This window comes from Sturnus vulgaris, chromosome 5 (assembly GCF_052056855.1).
Source record: "Sturnus vulgaris isolate bStuVul1 chromosome 5, bStuVul1.hap1, whole genome shotgun sequence".
Taxonomy (NCBI): Eukaryota; Metazoa; Chordata; class Aves; order Passeriformes; family Sturnidae; genus Sturnus; species Sturnus vulgaris.
This window is the reverse complement of record NC_142247.1, coordinates 20393277-20417485: the sequence shown is the minus strand read 5'-3', so window position 1 is coordinate 20417485 and position 24209 is coordinate 20393277. Positions and strand designations below refer to the sequence as shown.

Genomic DNA, 24209 nt, shown 5'->3' with positions numbered 1-24209 from the left:
AACAGTTCTTTGAAAAGGTAGAGTTCATAAATACATAATCAGTATTAAAACTGAAGATTAGGTAAGATTAAAGTACTGCATTTTAGATTCAAAAGACAACCCCTCCTCCTAAAAAGCTGCATGATTAATGAATTTTTAAAAAACAAGTTTGCTGCTTCTTCAGCTGAATCTTCCAAATGAGCTGAAAAATTATTTGCTTTGCCTTACCCTGTAAAACTGGGATCTGCCAGCTGAATGACCAGCACTGTGGCAGAAAACAAACAAACCTAAACCTATTCAAGAGGTGGGAGATGAGGCTATTAGAAAAATCAGGGAGGGAATAATGCTTTTAGAAAAATCAAGCGATTATACAATAAATCACAGCTGTGACAGTGAAGGTAGAAAAGAACTAAACATAAGAACCCAATTACTGAAAAAAAAATGAAATTAGGACAGAAAAAGACATCTTTGTGCAGTTATTTTTGGATATTTTTTGGTAAATAAAGTGAGGAAAACATTTTTTCACTAAAAGTTAACAACATAAAAGCATTTCACAGGAAAAGGTTGCTCATGAGGTCTGTGATAGAAGAAAACTATTAACATACAAGAGTTTTTACAACTGGACTTTACAAAAGAAATGTGTAACAGGGATTAAGGATACATTTTACTCTCATGAGATAGCATATTTAGAACTAGATTCTTTGGTTTATACCAACTAGAATCTGCTCTTTCTTATGTTAACTTGAGGTTGCAGAAATCCACATAATTTCAAGAGGCTTGGAATTCATTAGGTGTGATGGTTGTATTTGTGATTTCTTTTTGTGTGTTAAAAATACCAGTAAAAGAACTCATTTAACTTTCAGAAAATACAGCCTTTTGTTTCACTTACATTTTGCTAGAGCAGAAGTAAGAATCCTCCTCTTCCCCTTGATTACTTGGCTTCATCCTATCAATCATGATTATGTTCCTGGTACAATAATTACAGTTTTAAATCAATTTTCAAACATTGCTCAGTGGACTGTGAAGTGCATTTGAAGCCATCATAAGAGAAGCTATACTGAAAGCAACTAAAAACTAATGGTTTTTGCAGAATGGAGGGAGAAGGGTTATACACAGGAATTACAGATCATCTTCTTATCAGGCTTTACCATTAATTCAGTAGAGCACTGAAATAATTACAAATGTACACTTGACAAACTGAAACATAAATTAGTTCTTAGTTGATTGCTCCTGTTGCCTTAACAACAGAAGCTCTCCCAGCATTTGGAATGAATATATCTTTCAATAAATTTTATTTTCCCAAACATACAGGAAAAAAATTACTTTTGCAAAGCATCCTGGTTCTAATTTGATAACGTGTCCTTGCACAGTAAAACAACAATTCAGTGATTGTGTCCAGCCTTTCTCTTCTCCAGCACTGATGCTTTAAAGTAGCTTCTGTCTTGATGCTCTTAAATAACACAGTTTCATATTGCCTGAGTGAGGCACTAAGCTCCAGCAGAAAGCCACAGTGGTTTCTTGTGAAGACCACAGAGACATTTCATGTCTCTGTTCTGAACAAAGTATGTGTAAGAGTAATTTTTACCATGCTAGGAGATCAGAAAAATAATCAGCAGAACCAGCACAAAAATGTTAGTAAGTCCTTATCACAGTTTTCCACAGTGAAATTTTAGCCACTTAAGTCAGTGACAAAATCATCATCATTTCAACTGGGAGAGAATTTCTTCCTTACAAGTCAAGCAAGTGAAAAACAGCAGCACATTTTCTGAAAAGCAGCAGAAACTGTACAGCAACAATTTTTGTTATTTGGGAGCAGAGCCTCAAGCAGAAGGGCCCTTGAGAAGTTTCCTGTTTGAAATAGTATGTTTATTTATTTTTTCCAGGTTTGTCACATATACTGCTACATCTTGCTCTCTTAGGATTTTGTTAGGAATCAAAACTTCTCTCTCCAAGAGATTTATTGCCTCTCCCAGTTTTCAAAATACCACAAAGACAGACATGTCTGGCAGGGGAAATTACTTCCAGAAAAGTGCCAACATATTAAAGCATTTATTTAAAAGACATAACTACCTGGACCTTTTCCAGTATTTCAGTATTTCAGACACAGGATATACTGTATCTAATATAGAAGGATTGGAGCAAACCTTTGCCATTGAACTTTGCAGTGAGTGATGCTCCACTAAAAAAAAACACCCTTCAGTTTTTTTAATTGGGCATCCAACCTTGTGAATCACATAGGCTCCAAGGGCTTAGGTATATGCACAGTTATCATCCCCCTTGTACCAGGTCTGCTCCACACGTTCATAGCAATCATCAATGTTTAATTTAACAGATGGCTGGAACCTGTACAATTCCTCTTATGAGGTACAGAGTATGGTTATATCATTTCCAATGTTGAATTAAAAGTAGAAATCCGACACCAAGTGATGCTGCTTATTCAGAAGAAGTTAATCTATCATTTCTACAGCTTTCTGAGTCTCTCTGATCTGAAATGTTTGAGGTAATTTTATGTTTTAGGTATTACTGTCTTTTCTTGTCATTTAAGAGGTAAAACCAGAGGTGCATATTAAAAACCTATTAACCCTGCAATGAAGTAATTTATTTAAAAGTTAGATTTGTGTACCCTGTTATTCTTACTTATAGTCCCTTGTATGAAGCAGAAAAACTAATTACTTTTATTTATACAGTCCCATTAGAGCACTTTACAGCCAGCTGGAAGGAACAAATCACTGCTCCCAAGACAGTACTGTCTGCAATGAACATAGCAGGGCAAGTAGGGACAAGAGCCAACAGTAGGAATGGGGTTATGGGAAGATTGAGGTTAGGGAAGTTTGAGAGATGATCTCTTCATCTTGTCACTGCTTGAGATTCTACGCAGGGAACAGTCAAGATGAGTAAGTCAATTTGGGATTTGACAAAAAACAAGGCAGGTCGTCCCACTCAACCCAAATTTCTAGGAGCCCAAATATCGGTTGTTATTTCTACAATACGGACTAAAATGGGGATTTCCTCAATCCTTCTTTGGATGTTAGTGAGTTTTTATGGCTACTTTATAATTTTGAAGGTAGAAAAAAACCCAAACCAACAGAAAACATGTTTTTGAATCCTCTAGCAAATGAGGACAGTAAGTTCAGCGAGGTGTCTGAACTACTGCATAGTTTTGCAAGGTAGCAATACTTGATTTTAAAAAAAGAATCATTTTGTATTTGTACACTTTTACTTATAAATGCTTTCAGAATGCTTTGGTCCAGTTTTGCTATAGTTTTGTTTTTCGTATACCTCAGGATTAATGAGGTTGCTGAGATTCCACCTCCACAAAGAAAAAGAAATAATCAGTATAGGTGGTCCTTTTCATATTATACTTTTTAGTAAGATAAATGAAATCCATGCACAATTGCCAGCTTCTCTCTCCTGTCTCGCTGGCCATTCTTTGGGAAATTATCGAGATCCAGCCTGCTTCTCCCAGCTCAGCCTCTCCCTATGGTCAATGAACACTTGTTAACTATCTAGACTTACTGACAGTAGAAATTATGTAAGTCATTTGCAGTCCCTGTGTAATCTTTTCGAGCATACTCTGTTAATGATCAACTCTTCACAAGGATGCAAGAAGCTATCAGCTAAGGCAATCAGAGAACCCAAGCACACCACATCTTCCTGCTTTGTGTGCCAGAAGGCTGCAGTGGTTCAAAAGATGCAGGAAAAAGAAAAATTTTTGATGTAATTCTTGCCAGATGGGCTCACCTGATTTCAGGATTAGCAAAACTATGGTAAGTATCCTAATGTGCTGTAGCTGGCATGATTGTAGACTGAAGATGCTGCTCCATAATTCTGTGCCTCTTCCAGGGAGAGATGTTTCCTTACGCTCACTTGGACTTACCTGGGCCCAGGTATGTCTGTCAGTTTTCTGTGGAACTCTGGAGGCTTTTTATAGCTAATTATTTATTTATATGGGAACAAAGCTAAAAAAGTAACTAAATACAACCACAAGATTTCTCCTTCCTCATTCTTATTCCTAAGCATCCCTTAGAAGAACAGAAATATTGAAAAGATTATTTTTTTGATGACATCTTTACTTAATAATTTCTCAACAAATTTGAAAATCTTATACCTTAATTTACAAACTGGAGATTAAAAAGTGCACCATAACTGAAATGATGATGAAAAAACCAAGGTAAGCAAACAGCAAAGGACAACAGAACTCCAGTAAACATTATTACACTGATCAGTATAAAAAGTATTAGAGTAGCTAATTTGTTCACAAATCTAAGTATTAATAATCCTATTTGCAGAGGATTCCTTATCTTTTCAAAATCATGGTTAAACAAAAATCTACTTTTATATGTTCACCTCTAATTGACATTTATATATCACTACTGAGAGCCAAGAAAAATCCTAAACAGTACCCATCTCATCTCACGTTTTTTTTTCCTTCTTCCTATGTCAGAGAGGAAGTTTTAATATCAATCATATGAATAAACATTACAGTAAATAACTGATTCAGAATAAATTGGGTAAAGTATCTGCAGAACTGACAGGAAGATTATCAGGCTGTGATGGTGCCAGTGGGGACACACGTGTTCACATGTATGCAAAGTGTGTCTTTAGCAGAATGAAGTGCAAAACCCATCACCAGGACATCAAGTTATTCTTAGAATGCTGAAGCCAATTGTAAGTAACCAAACCAAACAGAAACAAATTTTATTTCTTTTTGGCTTTGGCTAAAAAGCATAGAACTGATGCAGAAGCTCAACTTTCTCTGTCTTTCGCTTCAGGGAGAGTTGTTCCTCTTCTGGTCTCTAAATAATTAATAAAACTAACAGAGGAGATGGGGGAAACATTTTTCTATGCAAGAATATCTAAAGCATCTTTCAATTAATGAGAACTATCAGGAGATATATTCCATTAAAAAAAGAAATCAAGAAACACAAATTTACAGTTATATAGCTAAAAGATTAATTGCCACTAAACTTCACAGGGAAATAGCATTTTGGAGGGAGGAATAGTAATTAAAAGAATAGATTTTAATGACAGAGTCACTATGCTCTATTCATGAATTTTAAAGCATAAGTGCCATTCACTGAGCTCTACTGCTATTAATACTATGTTTGTTTGTTTTTTAAATCATTGTTAAAGTCTTTCATTAAGGAAAAAGACAAAAAAGGCTATGAAATGATGCTGGTTGAAAAAATAAAAAAGTCCTATTCTATCGTCTTACATCTTCGTGTTGTCATATCAAAACATTCTCTACCATGACAGGAAAAGCAATGTTGTGTTCCAGAAACTGTGGGTGTGCAGAAATGAGTCACTTTGGCAATGACTTGCTTTGCATATCACTATAAACCAGAAGAGGGAATTGATTTAATATAAGGAACAATACACTGAATTATACACTCATGTACTGTAGAGAAACTTATGGTTGTGGTTACAACAAACATGACCAAATAATAAAGAAAACAATTCTATGAAAAGCTAATTTCTCATTGTAATAAAGAAAAATACTGGGCATGCAGAAACATCTGTTTTCAAGAAAATGAGAGACAAAATAAAATATTCTCCGGAAAAGGATAAAAAATACTTTGCTGACAGGAGAAAAATCCTAAAGAACAACAAAGACTCTCAAAACATCTCTGCTTTCCCGGATTACCTGTTGCAGCAAACCACTGTATTATTGGGTTGAAAAATCTGTTCACCTGGGCAAGATAATTACTGAAATCAAAACTGAGCTCAAATTTAGCCATCAAAGCTCCATTTCTACCTAGCTCTAAACAGAACCTGTAACTTAAACTATTGAAACTCTGCAAGAGAGAAAACCCCCCAAAAAATCCATGTAGAAATAGAGTATCATCAGCTAAAGGACCAGTGATGCAAGGAAAGACAGGCTCACACAGTTCTATCAAATGAAGAAAAGCCCACATCTTCTCAAAACGTGGCTTCCACACCCATTTGTTCAAAATGAAATCTCAAATTTTTTAAAACATAGATCTGTGGTTAAATGCACACAAACTGATAAAAATTTGTATGTATAAACAATTTAATCTCCAGCCTTACACATAAATATCTGTAAGCTCAGTAACTTCAGCAAGCAAAATTAGGCTTTTTAATGAAACTATATTAAAAATAATTTGAGTGTACAGAAAGAGTGAATGATTTAATCTATTTCATCTTAAACCTTTCCAAGAAGGTGCACTGTGGTGTTTCTGCCCTTCTGGAATGCTTCTCATATATAAGCTTTAAAGCTGTCCAGCTCTAAAACTGTAGTACCACTAAAGAGATAGGGAACAACAACAGGGTAAATAAGATAAAGAATTTATCTTTAAGGGAAGGGAGAAACATTGACTTGAAATGTGAATAAAAATACAACTTTAAAGGTTTTCCAATCAGGTGGCATAACTTGAGTCACGCATTCATTCTTTCCTGGGTGTCATGGTTTAACCCCTGCTGGCAGCTAAGCACCTCAGAGCCACTCACTCTTTCCTGGTGGGATGGAGGAAAGAATTGGAAAGGTACAAGTAAGGAAGATGATAGGCTGATTTAGGAAAAATTTTGTAATTAGAATTTAAATAAATTTAATACATTAAAGAAAATTAACAGCAATAATAAAAATGGAATATTAAATAAACATGAGAAAAATAAAGACCAAGAAACACAAGTGATACAATTGAAAAACAATTGCTCACCACCAGACAACTGATATGCAGATGGTTCCCAAGCAACAGCTTCCCCCTGCCAAACTCCACCCCTGTTTTATTGCTGAGCATAAAACCAAATGGTCTGGAATATCCCATGGTCAGCTGTCCTGGCTGTGCCCCCTCCCAGCTCCCTGTGCACCCCCAGCCCCCTCGCTTGTAGGGCCATGTGAGAGGCAGAAAAGGCCTTGATGTCGTGTGAGCACTGCTCAGCAGTAGCTAAAACATCCCTGAGACATCAACACTGTTTCTAGCTCAAATCTGAAACACAGCACCATTCTAGCTACTGTGAAGAAAATTAACTCTATCCCGGCCAAAACCAGCACAATGGGGAATATATTTTTATGTCCTGAACTTCATAGTACTATGTTCCAAGGCCAGCTTTTCCTGTTGGCAATGTTTGGTCTCAATTTATTATTATAACAGAAGAACTTAAAACTTTTTACAAGTCCGCATAGCTTTGGGGTTTTGTTTTGTGGCATTTAAAAAAGAAAATTTACTGATGCATATGTTTCCCACAGTTTATCCTAGAATAACTTGATCTCTGGGTCCCTTCTTTGCTCTTGGAACAAAGTCTGTCCCTCTAAAGGTTTATTAATTTCCCACAAAATGTCTGCCTCTGCTCCCAACCTCCCTCATAATATCCCTTCACAACTTCTATTCCTCTAACCACATTTTTCAAATGTCACACTACTGAATCTCAGGGAGATTCAATGTTCAGTAACTATGTGAAACAAGGCAGGGACTTTTCAAATTGCAGGATCAGTCTACCTAAGGGAGCCTATCTGATTGTAATTCAGCTGCTGGTGCCTGTTATCAGATGGGAACTGGAAGCAGTGTCTCTCCCTCCCATGCTACCTGCATTCACCTCTGTCAGGCAGAACTGCCATGAGAATGTCTACAACACAGTGCCAAGCCACATCCAAAGGAGCTGGTATACTTACACAGAATCATTTAGTGCCTTACCTTTACCCTAGTTGAAATCCCAGAAGTGATACAGCCATCTACACCAGCTACCGAGAACAAGTTCAGATGGGTCTGTGAAAGCAGGACTAAAAAAATCACCAGAAAGCTGTCATATGTCTTCATCAGAAATGAAGATGTAGCAAGTATCTGCTCCCTGAAAGTGTGATTCTTGGAAGAACAGAAACATTGGAAGCACAGCACAAGGCAGACAAAACAGGATTTCACACCAGAAGGGTCCAGGGCTAAGGTGCCAGAGCAGGGGCTCAAGCCCATGCTTAGACTCTATTTCCACAAGAAACAAGTGACACAGCTCAGATGATTCTTTGCATACTCTGCATTCATCATCTGCCATTTATCAACACTGCTCAGGCAAGGAATGGCTGAAGGTGAGGTGTGACCTTCAATAAAAATAAGGCATGACAGGTGAATTTGCAAGTCAGTGACCGAAAGACTGCTCTGCTCATGCCCATGCATGTTTTTCAGTCATAGAGAAAACTCATCAATGCTCAGAGGAATATTAGTGCTGCCCTGAGCTAAGAAGGCTCTGTCCATAGAAGATTAAGAGAAAGCCAAAAGGCCAAAGAACCCTGTTGTTTCATACCATTTCTGCACAGGAAGGCAGAAGATTCGAAACTCATCATACGAGGAAAAGCTGACCTCATACATGTAAAAGACCTTGTAGGCAAATGGAATCCTCAGCTTTTGTAACCAATTATATTTTAGCAACGTTTTTACTGACATCATGCTTGTATGGTAATATAAAAATATTTTGTAAATATATTAATCAGCTTTTATTCCTATAGAGTTTAGATATAATAATGAAATATGATAGTTATCACATACCTTTGGCTAGATTTAGTGAGTGTAAGTGTTAAAAAATGCTTTCAGGGAACCTTTTTGAAAATATCCACTGAAGTCTAATTGCAATAGAGTATAGAAGAAAGCCAAATGTGACAGGCTGTATTTTACTTATGCTAAACCGTTGTCCCATACATAAAATGATCAAGATTACTCATTAAATTAGAAACAATTAAAAAACCCAAAGAGCTGTTACAGTAACACAAATGAATACACAGGGTATTAGTTATCAATGCTTTATTATTGAAAACAAAATTGAAATTCTTTTATCTGGCACATAAACAATTATTTCTACAAAAAGGAAAGCCTACAAATCTGATAATTTATACAAATAACAGTTTTTCAAAAAATAAAATTTTAATTTAGTAAACTTGTCTTGTGCTCTTTTTTTTTTTTTAGCACTGTCTGCAATAATCCACCACAAATCCCTGAGCAGAGAGACATATTTTAAACATGTTTTAAATTTATCCCAAAAGAAGAAAGTTATCAAGCCCAGACGTATATTAAAAAATGTATTCAGGGACATTCTTGGTAAATTTATGGTAGTCCTTATTTCTTTTTCTTTTCCTTTTCTTTTGTTGTTTGTTTTTTTAAAAAGAAACAAACAAAACCAGTTATCAATGCAAGCATGACACTGTATCACAGGAGTGCTCCCCTCTTCCCCCTTTTGTGCAATGAATAAAAATTACCCAACAAGAATAAGTACAAGTTGAAGGAGACAAATAACCTGGTGAATGTTTAAGACCAAGAAGCCATCGAAGTTTGATGGCTGTTGAGCAAATAAAGCTGCAGGATACCACAGTTCTATACCAAGCTCAGTTACAGTTACCTATTTCTATATCTTTTCCTAGAAAGTCAGTAAAGCAGGAGAATAAGTTCAAGCTACCATTGTATTCTAATACTGGTTTCAACAATCAAGCTGAAATTCAACTTTTGATCCTTCAATTTTGCTTTTCCAGCAAGAACATTATTTGAGAAAAACTTGACACACTCCACAAAACCAAACAATCTTGCTCTTCTGGCCCTTCTGATGGGCCAGTTGTAAATTTAGCAACATACAGTATTTTAGTGAGCAAGAAGAAAGAAAAGGAAACACACATAACTACAGTTTTTCTGCTATACTGACTTTGAAACAGCTATTCCCTAATCTGTTTCAATACAGATTTAAAATCCAAGTATAAGGGTAGAATGATCAAGAAGGTAGAGTATAACTCAAGTGTTCCCTTTCCCATTCAGTACATACACTAACCACAGAACAAATGTAAGTAAAACCAAATAAAAGAAATAGCAACACTTAGAGACTGTTGTGTTAATGGCAGGTAACATTGCTGCAGTCAAGTAATAAATAAATAAATACAGCAAAGTGTTCTCTACATTTTTGTTGGAATGGTGCTCAACAGTTAAAAAGGAATACATAAACTAAAAACCCCAAGCCCCTTCTCAGTAATAAAGAGTTTTTAACAGAAGATCCTGAAGAAGCTTCAGTTCAAGGTGCTCTACCACTTTATCTATCATTATGAAAGGAATACTGAAGCAGATACCAAAGGGCCATTAAATGAAATAGTAAATTTTCTTACAAGCAATAATACTTATTCCAAAGAAAAAAAGCAGTTAACAAATGGCCTGGAAAAAAATTACTAAAGCTTCATACACTTTGATTTTAAATAAATTATTTGTACATTTAAAATCTGAAGACTAAAACAGTAATGAGGCTAAATTATTCTGAAACAGAAATAAGTTGAACCTCACCAAAAGCAGATCTAGATATTTGACATCTCTGCTGCTAGCATGTGTCAGAATACAAACAAAATGCTAATATTTGGTTAGAATCTGAATAGGTTTGTTTAAAACACCAACAATATGAAAAGTAACTGGCAACCACCATTACTGATTCCTCTTAATCTACACTATTTTAAGCATTACTGAATCGAGTCCCTTCAGTTATTTGCTAGCCTCATCAATGCATAACATTCCCTTTTCTCTGAGTTGCTCATGAAGTCTCATTGTGGCTTACCCAAGCACTAATATTTTCAACTCTCATTTTAATTACTAACTGCAAAAGTATCATGTGCAGAGTCTGATTTAAAGTTAGACTTATCTGATAGCAAAGTAAAGAGAGTCAAATACATTATTCTATAATATCAATTATTTTTTTCTAAGATGACAGTCTGACCACACTGTTTTGGTATGAGGACAAACATCCCTCTTGCTTGTATTACTAAATCACATCTCTGGTCTTTTTTTTACTAGCCTACATACTACATCTGATGTAGAATACAGACAGCTCCTTGGTCATTCTGTCTTCCTCACAGAAATTTGACTGTGTATCTCAAGAAAACTGCACTATAAGTTAACAAGCTGAAGTACCAGGCATACTGAAGTAACAGTAAACAACTTGCAGTGCTGTCATCTAATCATGTGACAGGTTTGAAAAAAAATGGGCCATATAAGCTGTAAAATTGGCTAGCAAGTGGTTCAAAAGTGAGATACAGCAGCATTAAGACAAACTGCAAACACACTGGATTTAGTACACATTTTAATGAGTTACAGTATCAGCAAAATACTTTAACCTACTATTACCACTCGTATTCCCATATGGCTTAGTGTATACTGTGTGATTTTCCCTTCATATTTCTATGACAGTATACTTTCAAGTACCCACTCAAAAGTAAGCAATATGGGATTTGCAATTGTTTATCAAATATACTGAAACAACTTCTCTCATGTGCCATTGTTTCCAAATATTTTTGTTGCGTAACAAGTTCTTCATGAATCCCTCAAAGTCTCCCTTTTTCTATTTCTCTAGCAGAATAGCTTCTCTTAGCAGCAATTAGGACCTCTGATCCTTACAGTCAAGTCCAGCAAGTTCTCTGACCTGACAACTGTGTGGAAGTTCTAGTTCCTGGGTTGAATCACTTTAAGGAAAAGAAGTTCAGAATTTTCATCATCATGTTTTGGATGTTTTCAAACCTTGTTTCTCCATGATGTTCCACAATTTGCGAAGATTGGACTGGGTGATGACATCATCAGGTTTAAGTTGAAGAGCAAGGAGGTAGTTTTCTTCAGCCTCTTTCAGCTTGCCATTTAGATGGAGAATGGCTCCAAGATTCATTAGGGCAGCTGGATACTGGTACCAATTAAAAAAAGGAAGGAAGAATATTACAAATATTTTCAATTTTTCTTTTTAGACAATCTTCTTCCACTTAAATTACTCCCTTATGTTTGCTGATTTTTTATGGAAGCAATTTAGTAATTTAAGCAAATATGGAAAACAAGAAAAAGTTTCTGAACAGCTGCTGTGTAGTTTATGCTTTAAACAGGTCAAGCTCTGGTGCCTACAGACATAAGACTTATCTCTTTAATGAGAAAACAACAGAACTCCAAAAGGTTTAAATGTGATAATGTTGGCATAATACAGGTTTCAAGAGAAAATTAAAGTAATCCAAGAGTGAATTAGCAACAAGAATTTAATTTTAATCAAACCCATTGCCAATAAAGAGTTTATAATCATTTAGAATAGTTAACACATTGGAACTTATCCCTTTCTTCTCCTTGTCTTAATTTAACTGGTAAAAAATACAGCCTCCTTTCAGATTCTAAGGATATTCAGGAGTTGTATATATCCACTTAGATTCAGGCTGTGACAACTATTTCTTAATGAATGATTGAATAAAATTAACAATGATGGAAAAATGCTATTTTAGTAACAAAAATATTAAAATTTTGTAACAAATAATTTTAAAAGCTTATGTTGCTAAAATTTGCTTCATGTTTAGCTAAGACAAAATGTTTAGATTGTTTTTACTTTTTTCATCTCTAAGTTATTAAACATGCCTGATCACTGGCGTTAACAAATATTACAAGGGCAGAAAAGCACATTTATGAAACTGAAGACTCTAACCTACCTTTTGGCAAGCACCAAAGGTATTCACGTCCTAGTGAATACCTAACACAGTAAAGGCATTTGTCAAACCAGTATCTTGCATTTTAAAGAAAAATGGGAAAAAAATACCATGCAAAGTTCAATATGGTTTTCACCCTCACGTCAGTCTAAGTTTCAGTGAGCTTTAGGAAAACTCACTTTTGAAGTAGCATAGTTTTGCCTCAGAGGATAAGTGTTTCAAGCCACCACTCATCAGTGTTGCACTCAAAGTAATATTCAAAATGTGAAGCCACATGGCATATCAAGTTCAGACTACTGTGAGGGTGTGCTGGTATGCTTTAGGAGCTCTCCAGTGACAGTAACATCAGGAAAATGGTTAAACACTGCAACAGGTTGCCCAGAGAAGTTGTGGAAGTGTTCAAAGCCAAGTTTGATGGGGTTCTGAGCAGCCTGGTCTAGAACTCATGGCAGGAAGGTTGGAATTGATGATCTTCAAGGACCCTTCCAACCCAAACCAGTTGAAGATTGTACGAAAATATGTTAGGTAGAAGGCCAATAAAATATGTAGTACAGTTGGTCTCCCAGACAGATGTGGCAATAGGAAATCATTATGATGAGGAAGACTTACCTTTGTTCCAAACCTCTCCACTCCAAAATTAAACTCATTACTCTTACCCTTTTTAATCAAGCTTCAACAAAATTCCTATAATTCTTATGTCCAAACCCTAAATTTTATGTTGGGAATGTTGTTGAGATGATTCCAATGTTTTATATCCTCATACTATATATTCATACTTTTTCTGTTTTCTTCTTGCTTCTTTTAACCTATTAATATATGCATCACAAAAACTCATGAAGAACTGTGATGCATCAAATTTTAAGAACAAATGGCTTACAGAGTTTCAAAATTAAGCAAAACAAAATTAGTACAGCTCCTCTTATTGTAAACATCACAATGCCAATGCAGAGGAATCTGAAGATCTAATTTTTAGATTTACTTTTTCTTGTCTTATCCTGACAGATTTTTTTCACCTTCCATACGTCAGTTACTTCATTCTACTGTGAATGGAACAAAGAACGCCAGCTGAGTTTTACATAGTTTTATCAGTTAAATACTCTTCAAAAGAAGGGAAAGCAGGCCCCTGAAAAGTAATCTATACTACGAATAACTCATCTTGGCAGCCATATTTTCATAGCTCCACCTTTGAAGTGCCAGTCTTGCATATTGTTTTGTAATGAAATAATATACTCCCTAATTACAGATGTTCTGGGTGCTAACTGGTGTTATTAAAGTGAAGAACGCTTGGAAATCAGCTCCCATGTATATAGATGACTGTCTAAATACCCCCATATAGAATGCATTTTTAGACTACAAACTGTTTGAGAGAATTTTCTCAACTTGCGAGTACAATGTTCATTCCCTCTAGTCATGCAATTTCTTTGTTTAATGGGAGTTCATAAATGAAAGAGCTTTCTTAAAGTTATTGACAAAGAGCTGTCCTCTCACTTGAATTATAACTTTGTGCGTGCTTGCACCGAGACAAAGCTTACAATGGATAAGGACTAAAAAAATCTTAAACCTAGAAACACTCATATAAATAACACACATGTTGAAATGTGCTCAGGGCTAATTCTACAGCATTCACAAAACTTACCGTGCAGGAAATAACTCAGTTGTCTCATATGGCTTCCAGAATTCCTCTCCATTTCCTCCATACCCTCCTGAAAATATGGTGTGTGTATGGGACTAATCAAGAACATCACATATGTAAGACTATATGCCTAGCTAAGAAACTCCTCTACCATCGTGTCTTTAATTTGATATATCATTTCACAAGAGCGAGCAACAAAAACAAATAAAATTAACAAACTGTATGCCTTTTAACTGAAATTTTCCAACTTCTATTCATCATTTCTGATTTCCTGGAGGCCTAACAAATTCTAGGCCATTAGTGTTCTACACAAAGATATCCATGGAAAATGTGAACTGATAAATCATTTCAGGTAGTACTGAAAGTTCATTCTAACAACTTTACATTTCAAATAAGGAAATACACAGGATTTTGGGAAGACTGTTCCCTAACTTTCTAGGGCATCAGTCACCCCAATATCTATGGTTTATTTTAACAGTCATAAAAATTGTGCACATCTGCAAGATTCTACAAAAGTGCCATTGCTCTCTTGCATCTATAAGGATGGTCAGAGGATAAGAGACCAAGAGACATTTGCTGTAGTTTTTCTTCACATAGATTGTCTTTTATTAAAGACAGCTGATAAAACTTTTCAGTACGTTAACAAAGGCAGTCAGCAGCTACCACTGCAATAACATGGGACTTGTAGCACTGTATAACAAATGACACCACCTACTACTTCAGAGACTTGAAAGGAGAAACAGACCTGCCTTCATTTCCTTCTGGAGACAGATGCTTTACATCAGAAATAGCTGACTGGCATTTCTATTGAGGTTATAAATGCTGTCTTTTATGGTCTATTTGGAATTATTCCCATTATTAGCATTTTATCGTGGTGTGCTTGTTTCCTTAGTGGTTTTTCGGGGGCAGTGGGGGAAGGTGCTCGTGGGGAGGAGGGGAAAGGAATAACAGATTAGTTAATGAATAATGAAATAACACAAGGTAAGCATTTAGTTGCCTGAGGTGGTTTTGGTTTACACTGATGACAATTTTTTCAAATTTTTCCTTGAGTACCAAAATAAAAGGAGAGCATTGAGCCATGCAAAAATCTTATCAAAAAGTCCTCTCCAAAATTAAGAGTACTACAGAATCTTCAAACAATTCACAATAATTCTGAGTAGTAGTTTAGGATTCCACTACTGTAACCATATACAGTATTGGACTCACAAACAGAATCAGTCTTAATGACATAGAAGGATGATCTGCCTCCATGTTTGTCATCTCTGGCTCCACATACAGCAAATGCCATAGCAGAAGTACAGTCCCCAACACAAAAAGACAATTTTACTTCTACATGGTCAAAGAAGTTAAAAGACAGAGAAACAATTACACCTACTCTAGCACAAATATACATTCTGCATGGCAGAAATGTATGAACAAAGAACAGTCCAAACACAAGCAAGGAAATCCAAAATTTTCCTCAAAGCTCTGCTTAGAGATGACCTTCTCTGCTCAACACCACAGAGATCACGGAGATTCTGAGATTAAAGTGCATTTTGTTGATGCTGGGGTACTTCTAAGGAAATTATGGCAATTTTTACTCCAGTAGAATCACAAGTGCAAGACACTTCTCAATTATCCGTTTTAAAAAGTCACTGAAAAGACGTTGCCAAAATCCATCTTGCTCTTAAGGAATTACTGCTGTGTCTGAAACTGTAGATGTTCCAAAACATCTCCAAGACTGTTGAATGAATACTGCAATAAGTGTGCACAACCTACCAGAAACACAAAGGCTGTGTGTTGTTTTTAAAAAGTGCAATTAAGGACACATTCTCTTAAGGATTTCTTTTGAATTAAAGAGACACAAAACATCAATCACAAACTAGTATTTCATGCCAGAACTTCTAGTTTAAAAGGGGTGAAGAATTAAGATATTTCTCTTTGATAACTGAAGACACAGAGGTGGGACAATGACTGAGTAGTCAAACAGCAGAGTACTACTTGTAGAATGGCTCACTGGGCATGAGAGAAAATCATGGTGGACTGCTCCATCTGACCAGTGGCCACTAAGAAATATGTCATACCCTTTTTTATCCTCCTACAGTGATAGCAAGAACTTTTTCTTGAACTTTTATTACTGGTGGAAGGAAAAGCAGGGGAGGATCGTGCTGAGAGATGATTGCTTCCAACTAGATCTTACTCTCCAATGTAATACATTGACAACACTAAATTCACCAGCAGCACATGGAAGCAGACCTTTTTATCTGAGTGATCTGGTGTTCTCAGATAAACCAAGCAGCACTTATGGAGAAAGACTCATGTTCCTCCCTGGTTCTTTACACTATAAGGCTTCTAAAGAACTACAGTTTGCATATGCTGTGTCTGGTATTTTGTCCTAAACAGTACATGAACCACAACTAAGACACTGATCTCCAGTAAGCTGGCTAAGACAACAAAAGTCAGTTGTCTAGGTATTGATAATTTGGTGCAAAAAACATTCTGGATCAAGATGACAGGATGTATTGCAAAGTAGTATGGATCAGACAGAACAAAAAGTTAAAATTCAAAGTTGAAAGGGATTTCCTCTGTCATCAAACCAGACAGCAAAACATTCAGTTCTGCTAGAAAACAAATAAACAAAAAGCCCAGCATCTTTGCAAGCTCTTAAAATGGAAAAATGCTCTGCAACTTTTCCTCTACAATACTTAAGTACATCACTTAAATTTCAAATCTGCTTATGAACAATTTTAGTAAGTACGCTTTTATGTCAACAACAGATTTCAGTTTAAACAGTTAAGAGGGGAAATGGAGAGGAAAAACATTAACCCTGCCAGTGTTAACTTGAACATAGAGCACAGTTTCCACTGCTGTATTAGTCAGAAATGGACCTAAACACCTCTACTGCAAAGGGAACCTGTGTCCCTGTCTAATTACCTTAAGAATAAGTAACATAAATAGCTATATAAAGCTAAAGAACAATAAGCCGAGGCTCTGGAGGGGAGTGGATCCTTGGATTTAGTCATCATCCTTAAGAGCAGTATGTTCTTAACACCAAAGAGAGAATAACCTTACCTATTACTTACTAGCATGCCATTAAATAAACACTGTTCACCAAACTAACAAATTATTGATTTCCAGGGAAGATGAACATCACGCAGAACAAAAAAAAGGACCTCAAAAGAAATAACAAATAAATAAATAAAAATATTTTAAAAAGTGAACAGTAAATAAATAGTTTCTGTTGAACACTATTTATATACAGTCTCAGGTTAGGATAATATATTATGCTAATAAGGCAGAAAACCAGAATGATTTAATACCTGGTCACATTATCAGCTGATGACAAAAACTTTAGGTCATGCATATTCTCTTTTTTTGAGTTTTTTTATTATTTTACACTTGGATACTCTCATATGGACACTTAAAGCAGATGACATTTTAACCCACCTGGCAAAAGGAGGCTATATATGGAAATTGCTTGTATGTATGTAACCTTGTTTATTTTGAAACACTGGAGACTCTCCTATCTCAAATTGCAAACTACATGTTTAAATACAGTATGCACATTTAAAGTCAGAAATTAAAAAGCAAAGAAAGGGTTTCTCACCACTCTTTTCCTGTTTATGGGTGACAGATGTGGGAGTCTTCAGCCACAAGTATACAATGAAATTACTCAGTTTGCTTCTGGACTGAGACACCCAGCATCATTAAGGAAACACACAGCTGAGAGTCAGGGAAGAGTTCTAGACTTGGCATAGGAAGGAAGCTTCAAGCAGTCTACTTTGTTTCTCAAATTACCACATCAATAGGAGACATTTTACAATCAATGTTCTCCAGCCAGTGGAGATTTTTTTTTCCTCAACATCTTGTTCATCTCAACCCTCCAAGACTGCTCAGTGTATCATAAACACAGTTATCCAAAACAAAAAACCTATATATGGATACCTTGATGCTGAAAAACTATCTACCATTGGCCTTTATGTAAGTCCAGGGTAGGCCAGTTTACAGATTGGCAAGTTAATAAAAGCATGTGTTACAACTCTTAAAGGCTGTGGATCCTAACAACAGCTGAAAACATCCCACAAGAATGTACTTAAACTTGTAATTTCTGTGTATCCTCACATTTTTTTCCCAGTGGTCATGCATCAATTCCTTTGGTTTATGCTTAAGAAGTCTCCTAGTAATCACTCAGTTTATACGGAAACTGTGATGGACATTTTCAGATAACACACTTGTATTACCATAATAAAAGCTAAAGAGGAACATACGTTTTGATTTCACATCACGGTTGTGTAAAAATAATAATAAAAAAAAAAGTAACATTTTCCAGACCTCAAAGTGTTTTTAATTAAACTTCTTTGCTTTCCAGCTTAAATGTTGTCATCAGTATAGGATGGAATAATCTTATCCAGTTTTCCTCACACTATAGGATTCCAGTTAAAAAAAATCAAATTATTTAATTTTTGTTTATAAAAACCCAACTGTGCTCTAACGTCTGCATTTTGATTATTTTAATATATAGTTACGATTATATTATAAAACACTTAACTTATTTACCTTATCCAACACAAATATGCTGCATACTAACTAGTAAGTCTGTACTTCAAGAAAATGTAAAACTTGCTAAACAGAAATGTCATCTGTAGTATCATAATGACAAACAGAAATTACTCAAAATCTTTCACTAGCAGAATTTTGTCCTATTAAGACAAAGTAAGTTTATTAAAATGAAAATCAATTTGTGAGTAAATGTAATTTTTGCCTGCATTTTCTTTCTAAACCTTGGAAAACAAAAAAGCAAAGGGCTTTGTGCTGTTCCCTAAAGACAAAGCCCACTTTTAATTTAAAAGAAATGTAAAATGTTTAAAAAAAAATTGTTCTTCACCCCAGCAGCTCATGTGCAGGGCTGATTAGAATAGCTGTCCACATTAACACAATCAAAACTGGCTAATCTTCAGAGAAAACGCTAATGTACAGATCATCAGAGTTTTTAATCACAATTATACTCACACTATTTAGCATTATAAAGCATTCATTTTTCCAATCAAATAAAATATCATTAGAAAACAAAAACGTCTGCTGAGAATGAATGCATTATTATCCATTTATTTTTGCCCAGATACTCATCAAATACATTGGTAAACAGAGAAGGTTGTAAGCGTTTCCAAGATGCTTGTAACTGGCATATTGTATTAGTTTCTATTTTTGAGTAGAATAGACAACAGCTGCACTTTCAGAAAGAAGTAATGTTGATCGCGAGACTTGAAAATTTAACTAAAGTTCTAGTTAGGGGGATCTCAATATAATGAGATTTCCAATATTTCTACTCAAATGTTTAGTTGAACATTAAATTTCTAATAAGCCTTTGCACCTTGGCTGACAACTGAATTAAATGGTTGAGAATTAGATTAATATTGGTATGACTGTATGTTTTCCCAAACTACTTTGGTATTTGAAGTTATAAGGCATTGCTTTCAGGCACATTGTGCAAACCATTATGCAACTTGACATACCTGCTCTGAGCCCAAAGAATAATAAATTTTTAGATTTTTTTAATGCTTCCATCATACACAATCATTATTAAGACAGCCCACAGACAAAGTGTGCTTTTAGAGCATAATGGAAAAGAAGACACTAGGAGATTCTGAGGCATTGCATATTTTTTCTTCCCTTTTGTCCTTTTTCATCTGGCTCCTATCACTTCCATGCTTTTTACATGCAGTAGGGTTATGCCTTGAGTTTGATTTTTATGCACAGAATTATGAGAACAGCTGAGAAGAGAGACACGTACTAGAGGTCCTTTGCAAAATGCTGAATTACAGTGTTCTGTGTAATGCATAAAAATTCATGCCTTACTTTTTGGCAGCCAGTAACTTGCAGGTGTTCCCTGTACAGGATTTAGCAATTAAATGCACAGTACATATTAAAATTATTAACTTCCACAGTAAGTGCGTGGATTTAATTTTTATTCTTACAGCTTAAAGATTTCAGGGCTGCAGTTTCTAAAATTTGGACTTTTGATCACTAATAGTAAGACCACTAATTGCTCACTAGGCTTTTACAAGATTGTGACTCTGAAAAAAATAAAATTACTTGCAGCTAGGGCAGCCTTATTTACCACATCTGAATAGTTACACATGTGTTTACAGTAATTAATATTAATAACAGCAAGACAAGTTCACTGGTAGATCTACACATTCTACTCTGAAAGACTGCACTTGATGCAGCATATGCTGACAAATGTTGTTTATCCAACAGAAGCTTTCTGTATTTGTCAAACGAAGGTTTTAAGAAATGGACATATAAAGAAACAATTTGAATAATATTTTCCTTTTTTAAAAGCAATAAATTGATTACTTTTAAAGGCACAAGAGGACAATTAATATTTGCAGGACTAGCACCAAGTGATCAAAGCCCAATTCCTGCCTCTTAAATTCAGTGTTAGAAATTATTCAGTGAAACCAGATGCCTGCACCAAACTGGACCAGAAAAAGCCCTCTATGGCTGCAGCAAAGTATAATCCAGAGCCAGTAGAACTGCTAAGCAACTTTTTAGTTGATGACTGAGGTTATTTTACTTCAAGTTTTACTACATCTATCACTCATTCTATATGAACACCACAGGATCCCACAGAAATTAACTTTGAAAATTCTACCAGTGAACTTTCTGTTCAAGCTCATTTTTCCACCCAAAGCAAAAAGTTTGTCTCCTGTGCAATTTCCACAATATCTGTTCAGAGAGAATGTTCTTCCTCTATTATGGGTAAAACATTCAATTTGTAAGCTAATCAGCAAAAAACTCTATCAATGGAGTTTTCTGAATAGAATTTTCCAAACAGAATTAATGAAAGATCATGGATCTTTGAAAAAGGACAGAAAATGTCTGATAATTTTATGTGTATTTAAATGCAGTCAGAATGTGAAAATATGAAGTAGAACTACTGAGTTGCAATAAAACTCCACCAAATAACTCCACCATAAATATATTAATCAACCCCCCCTAGAATTTAAGAGACATACAGCAAATCTTCCTATGGAATTTAATCTAGGGGCTTTATTGTGGATTTTATTTACCATTGCTATTTTATTGGAAGAAGTTTCTATTTTCTTTCATGCTGCAGTTGTTTGAAATTAGTTTGAGGCAGCCAGATGTTGAGGCAACTGGCACTGTTACAAACCACAATGTCAGATTAAAGTAATTTATTGTTAAGGAAGACAATCCTTACTGGAACACCTGAAGAATTAGTAAAAGTTCCTCAGCTTAGTAATAAAGTTGTTCATTGTATGGGAGACATATCAATAGGATAGGTACACTGGAATGCACATTTGCTCTCCAGTAAAACAAAATGTAAACAGAATCAAGTGAATGCAAAATGAAGAGGTAACCAATAAACAGTGGGGTTCAGACAGTCTCAAAAAGGGAAACAAGCAACTCACCATCCTCTCCCCACTGCATCTTCTCATTTGCAGGCATCTGATCTCTGGACTAATTTTTGAGGCAAAAATACTTTCAAACTGATGCTGAAGTTACTCTTAAAAAGAAATTCAAAGCAAATAACTTCATACAGACACCTGCCACCTATCCCCTTCCCAGAAGTCTGCAAATATTCTGTTCTTCTCAGGCAGATCTCAGACCAAAACCAGCCTCACTGCAGGGCATTTCTCCTCTATACACAAAATTACATTTAACCCAAAGGGGTGTGAGGGCAGGGGAGAAGACCAGTTGCAGTAAAACCACCTTGTGAGAAAGAAACTTTCTCCAGAATTTGTTGGGGAAAAAAATCGAGTAGGATATGTCAATACACAACTAAAAATCACTCCTAGATTGAGAAACACATCAGAACTACAGATTAGGAAGAAAATTAGTAAGTTATATATTGCAAAACATCCAATTGAGAATGTACAGCTGCAGGGTTTATTTAATGGCATTAAACTCACATTCTTATGAGTTCTAATTGCGCGATAAATCCATTGCATTGTTTCTAGAATTAGCACTAGAACACTCTTTTAGGAAAAGCCTTGCTGGATTCTCTTTTAATTGAGTTCAAACAGATGGTTTAATTTCTGAAATGCTGATCTACTAGTGTGAGTTCTCTATTTCACGGCACTTTATTTCTGATTGACACCAAGGGCAAATTTACCCAGCAAAGGCAATCTTGCTCTCTCCAGGAACTGATGTAGGCAGCACAGTATCCCCTGTCCTATTACTATCAGACTGTAAACCACAATCAAGTGCATAAATCTATCCATGATACACCATCTTCAATTCCACAATTTCAGCAGAGAGTGCATCTTTACAAACTACTACCTCTCATCATCTCAAAGCACAATGATTCGTTTCATTTAACTCAGTAGCACAAATTTAGACTATTTAGTTTCCTACTAATTAGTTTCAAAAGCCTAGTTTTCAAATTATTCAGTAAAGGAACATCACAGCTGAGTACAAATAATCATTGTGCAGTTTTTTTCATTCTTAAAGAGTAAGCACAGGACAAAAGAATATCTGTCTACTAAGATGTGGATGAAAAATACTAAAATGCTAGATGAAACAAGTCTACACTCCAAGGGACAGACCTAGCTGACTTCACTTTTTTTTTTCTTCAAGCTATTTTGACGGTGGACTGAACATATCTATACATGAGATAAATACTTCAGACTGGTATAATAAAAATACATATTTAAAAAAAAATTCAAGTTAACTGAGGTGCAGTCCTGCAAAATTTCTGCATCAAAGACTTGACAATGAAACAGTTCAAATATTATTTGGTATGCCTTCACTATGGAGAATTTATGAGCTATCCAAGGAGAATTACATCACCTAATGGTACTGGAAGAACCAAAGAAGAAGGGAGTGCCATCAGACGTACTGAACACCTGGTATGACCTATGTGTTAAGTGAATAGCCTGTGAATTATCAGAGAGTTTCTTTCTCCCAAACTAGATGTTTAGCACAAAATTACTGTTTCAACAATTCCTGGTAAGTGTAGTTGATTATTTAATGGAGTTCTAAAGGTTAAATAAATTTAGAAAAGAGGGGTTAGCATATAGACGCCTATTTCCAACATTTGTTCCCCCGTTAAGTAAAAGCATATCTATACATTTCACTATTCATGAAGTTGAATGACTTGGAAAATCTATTATGTTAATAATGAGACTGTAGAAGGACTAATATTTATGAGAATTTTGTAAATATTTTTATAGTTAAAAACGAAATAAAAACCACTCTGAATTACCATGACAATGAGTTTCTGGCTTACTTTGCCAAGTGTTTCTTGTATGCAGCTTACTGCTTGGAAAACTTGCAGCTAAGGACAGCTCAGAGCCGCTTGCATACTTCCATGTGAAATCAGAACATACAGAGTCCAATTTATCTTTCATATACAGGAGAAACAGAAGCAAGTCTAAACAAGTCAATGGTGGTATTGCAATGCAATATCTGTATAAGCAGAAGAAATTTGAACGTATTTTCATTTCAGTAATTTAGAACTTGCACAGACAAAATAGTTCTGTAGTGATTAGAATATCAATATACAACAAATTATTCTAGATGGGAAATAAACAGCAACTTAAATGCATTTTAATTCAATTTCAAAGCTCACAATTACACTTAGCAACCCAATGGATCTCAGACATTTGTGTGTTTAACTGCTTGTATAATCAGGAGAGCACAAATCAACTCCCCATAACCTAACTGTCACAAAAGTGAAGTTAAGAACTGTAATGACAGGATTTCCAGATTGTTCCTCTGCATCTTACACAAAGATGGATCACAATATTGAGCAGATAGATTTAAGAATTCTATAACTGCCCAAAAGCAAATTCCATCTTTGCTTTTACAGAGCTGCTACAATGCAGGAGAAAACACATGTATAATTTTTCTGGGGTAAGGCAATAAATATTCTCATGTATTTCCCAAAGGAAATTCAGTGTTTTCCACAGCTGAGCAAATCAGTTTTCAAATTATATAACTCATTCTAATATTGTACTTCAGGTACAGGTAAATATTCCCATTCCAGTAGCCTGTATTCTTTCTTTGTCCCTTGATGGAGATCACAGGGATGGAAAACACTACATGAGGTTTTCTGTTTATTCTGTTGTACTTTTTTAAGGTAGGAGACACTAATCTCTGTTGAAGTAGCAATACCTTAAGATTCAGAGCAACAGCCTGTACAGAAGCCTGTCCTGATGCTGACAATTGTGCACAACC

The 24209-nt window shown here is 35.4% G+C and overlaps 1 protein-coding gene across 1 annotated transcript in view; it reads right to left on the bottom strand.

The window, feature by feature from the left end:
- Positions 1-8711: 8711 nt before the first annotated feature.
- Positions 8712-24209, bottom strand: part of TMTC2 (transmembrane O-mannosyltransferase targeting cadherins 2) — a 233093-nt gene continuing 217595 nt past the window's right edge. The window contains exon 12 of the mRNA XM_014888760.2: positions 8712-11616. Coding sequence (XP_014744246.1) covers positions 11437-11616 — 180 coding nt within the window. The 3' untranslated portion in view covers positions 8712-11436. The remainder of the gene's footprint in view (positions 11617-24209) is intronic.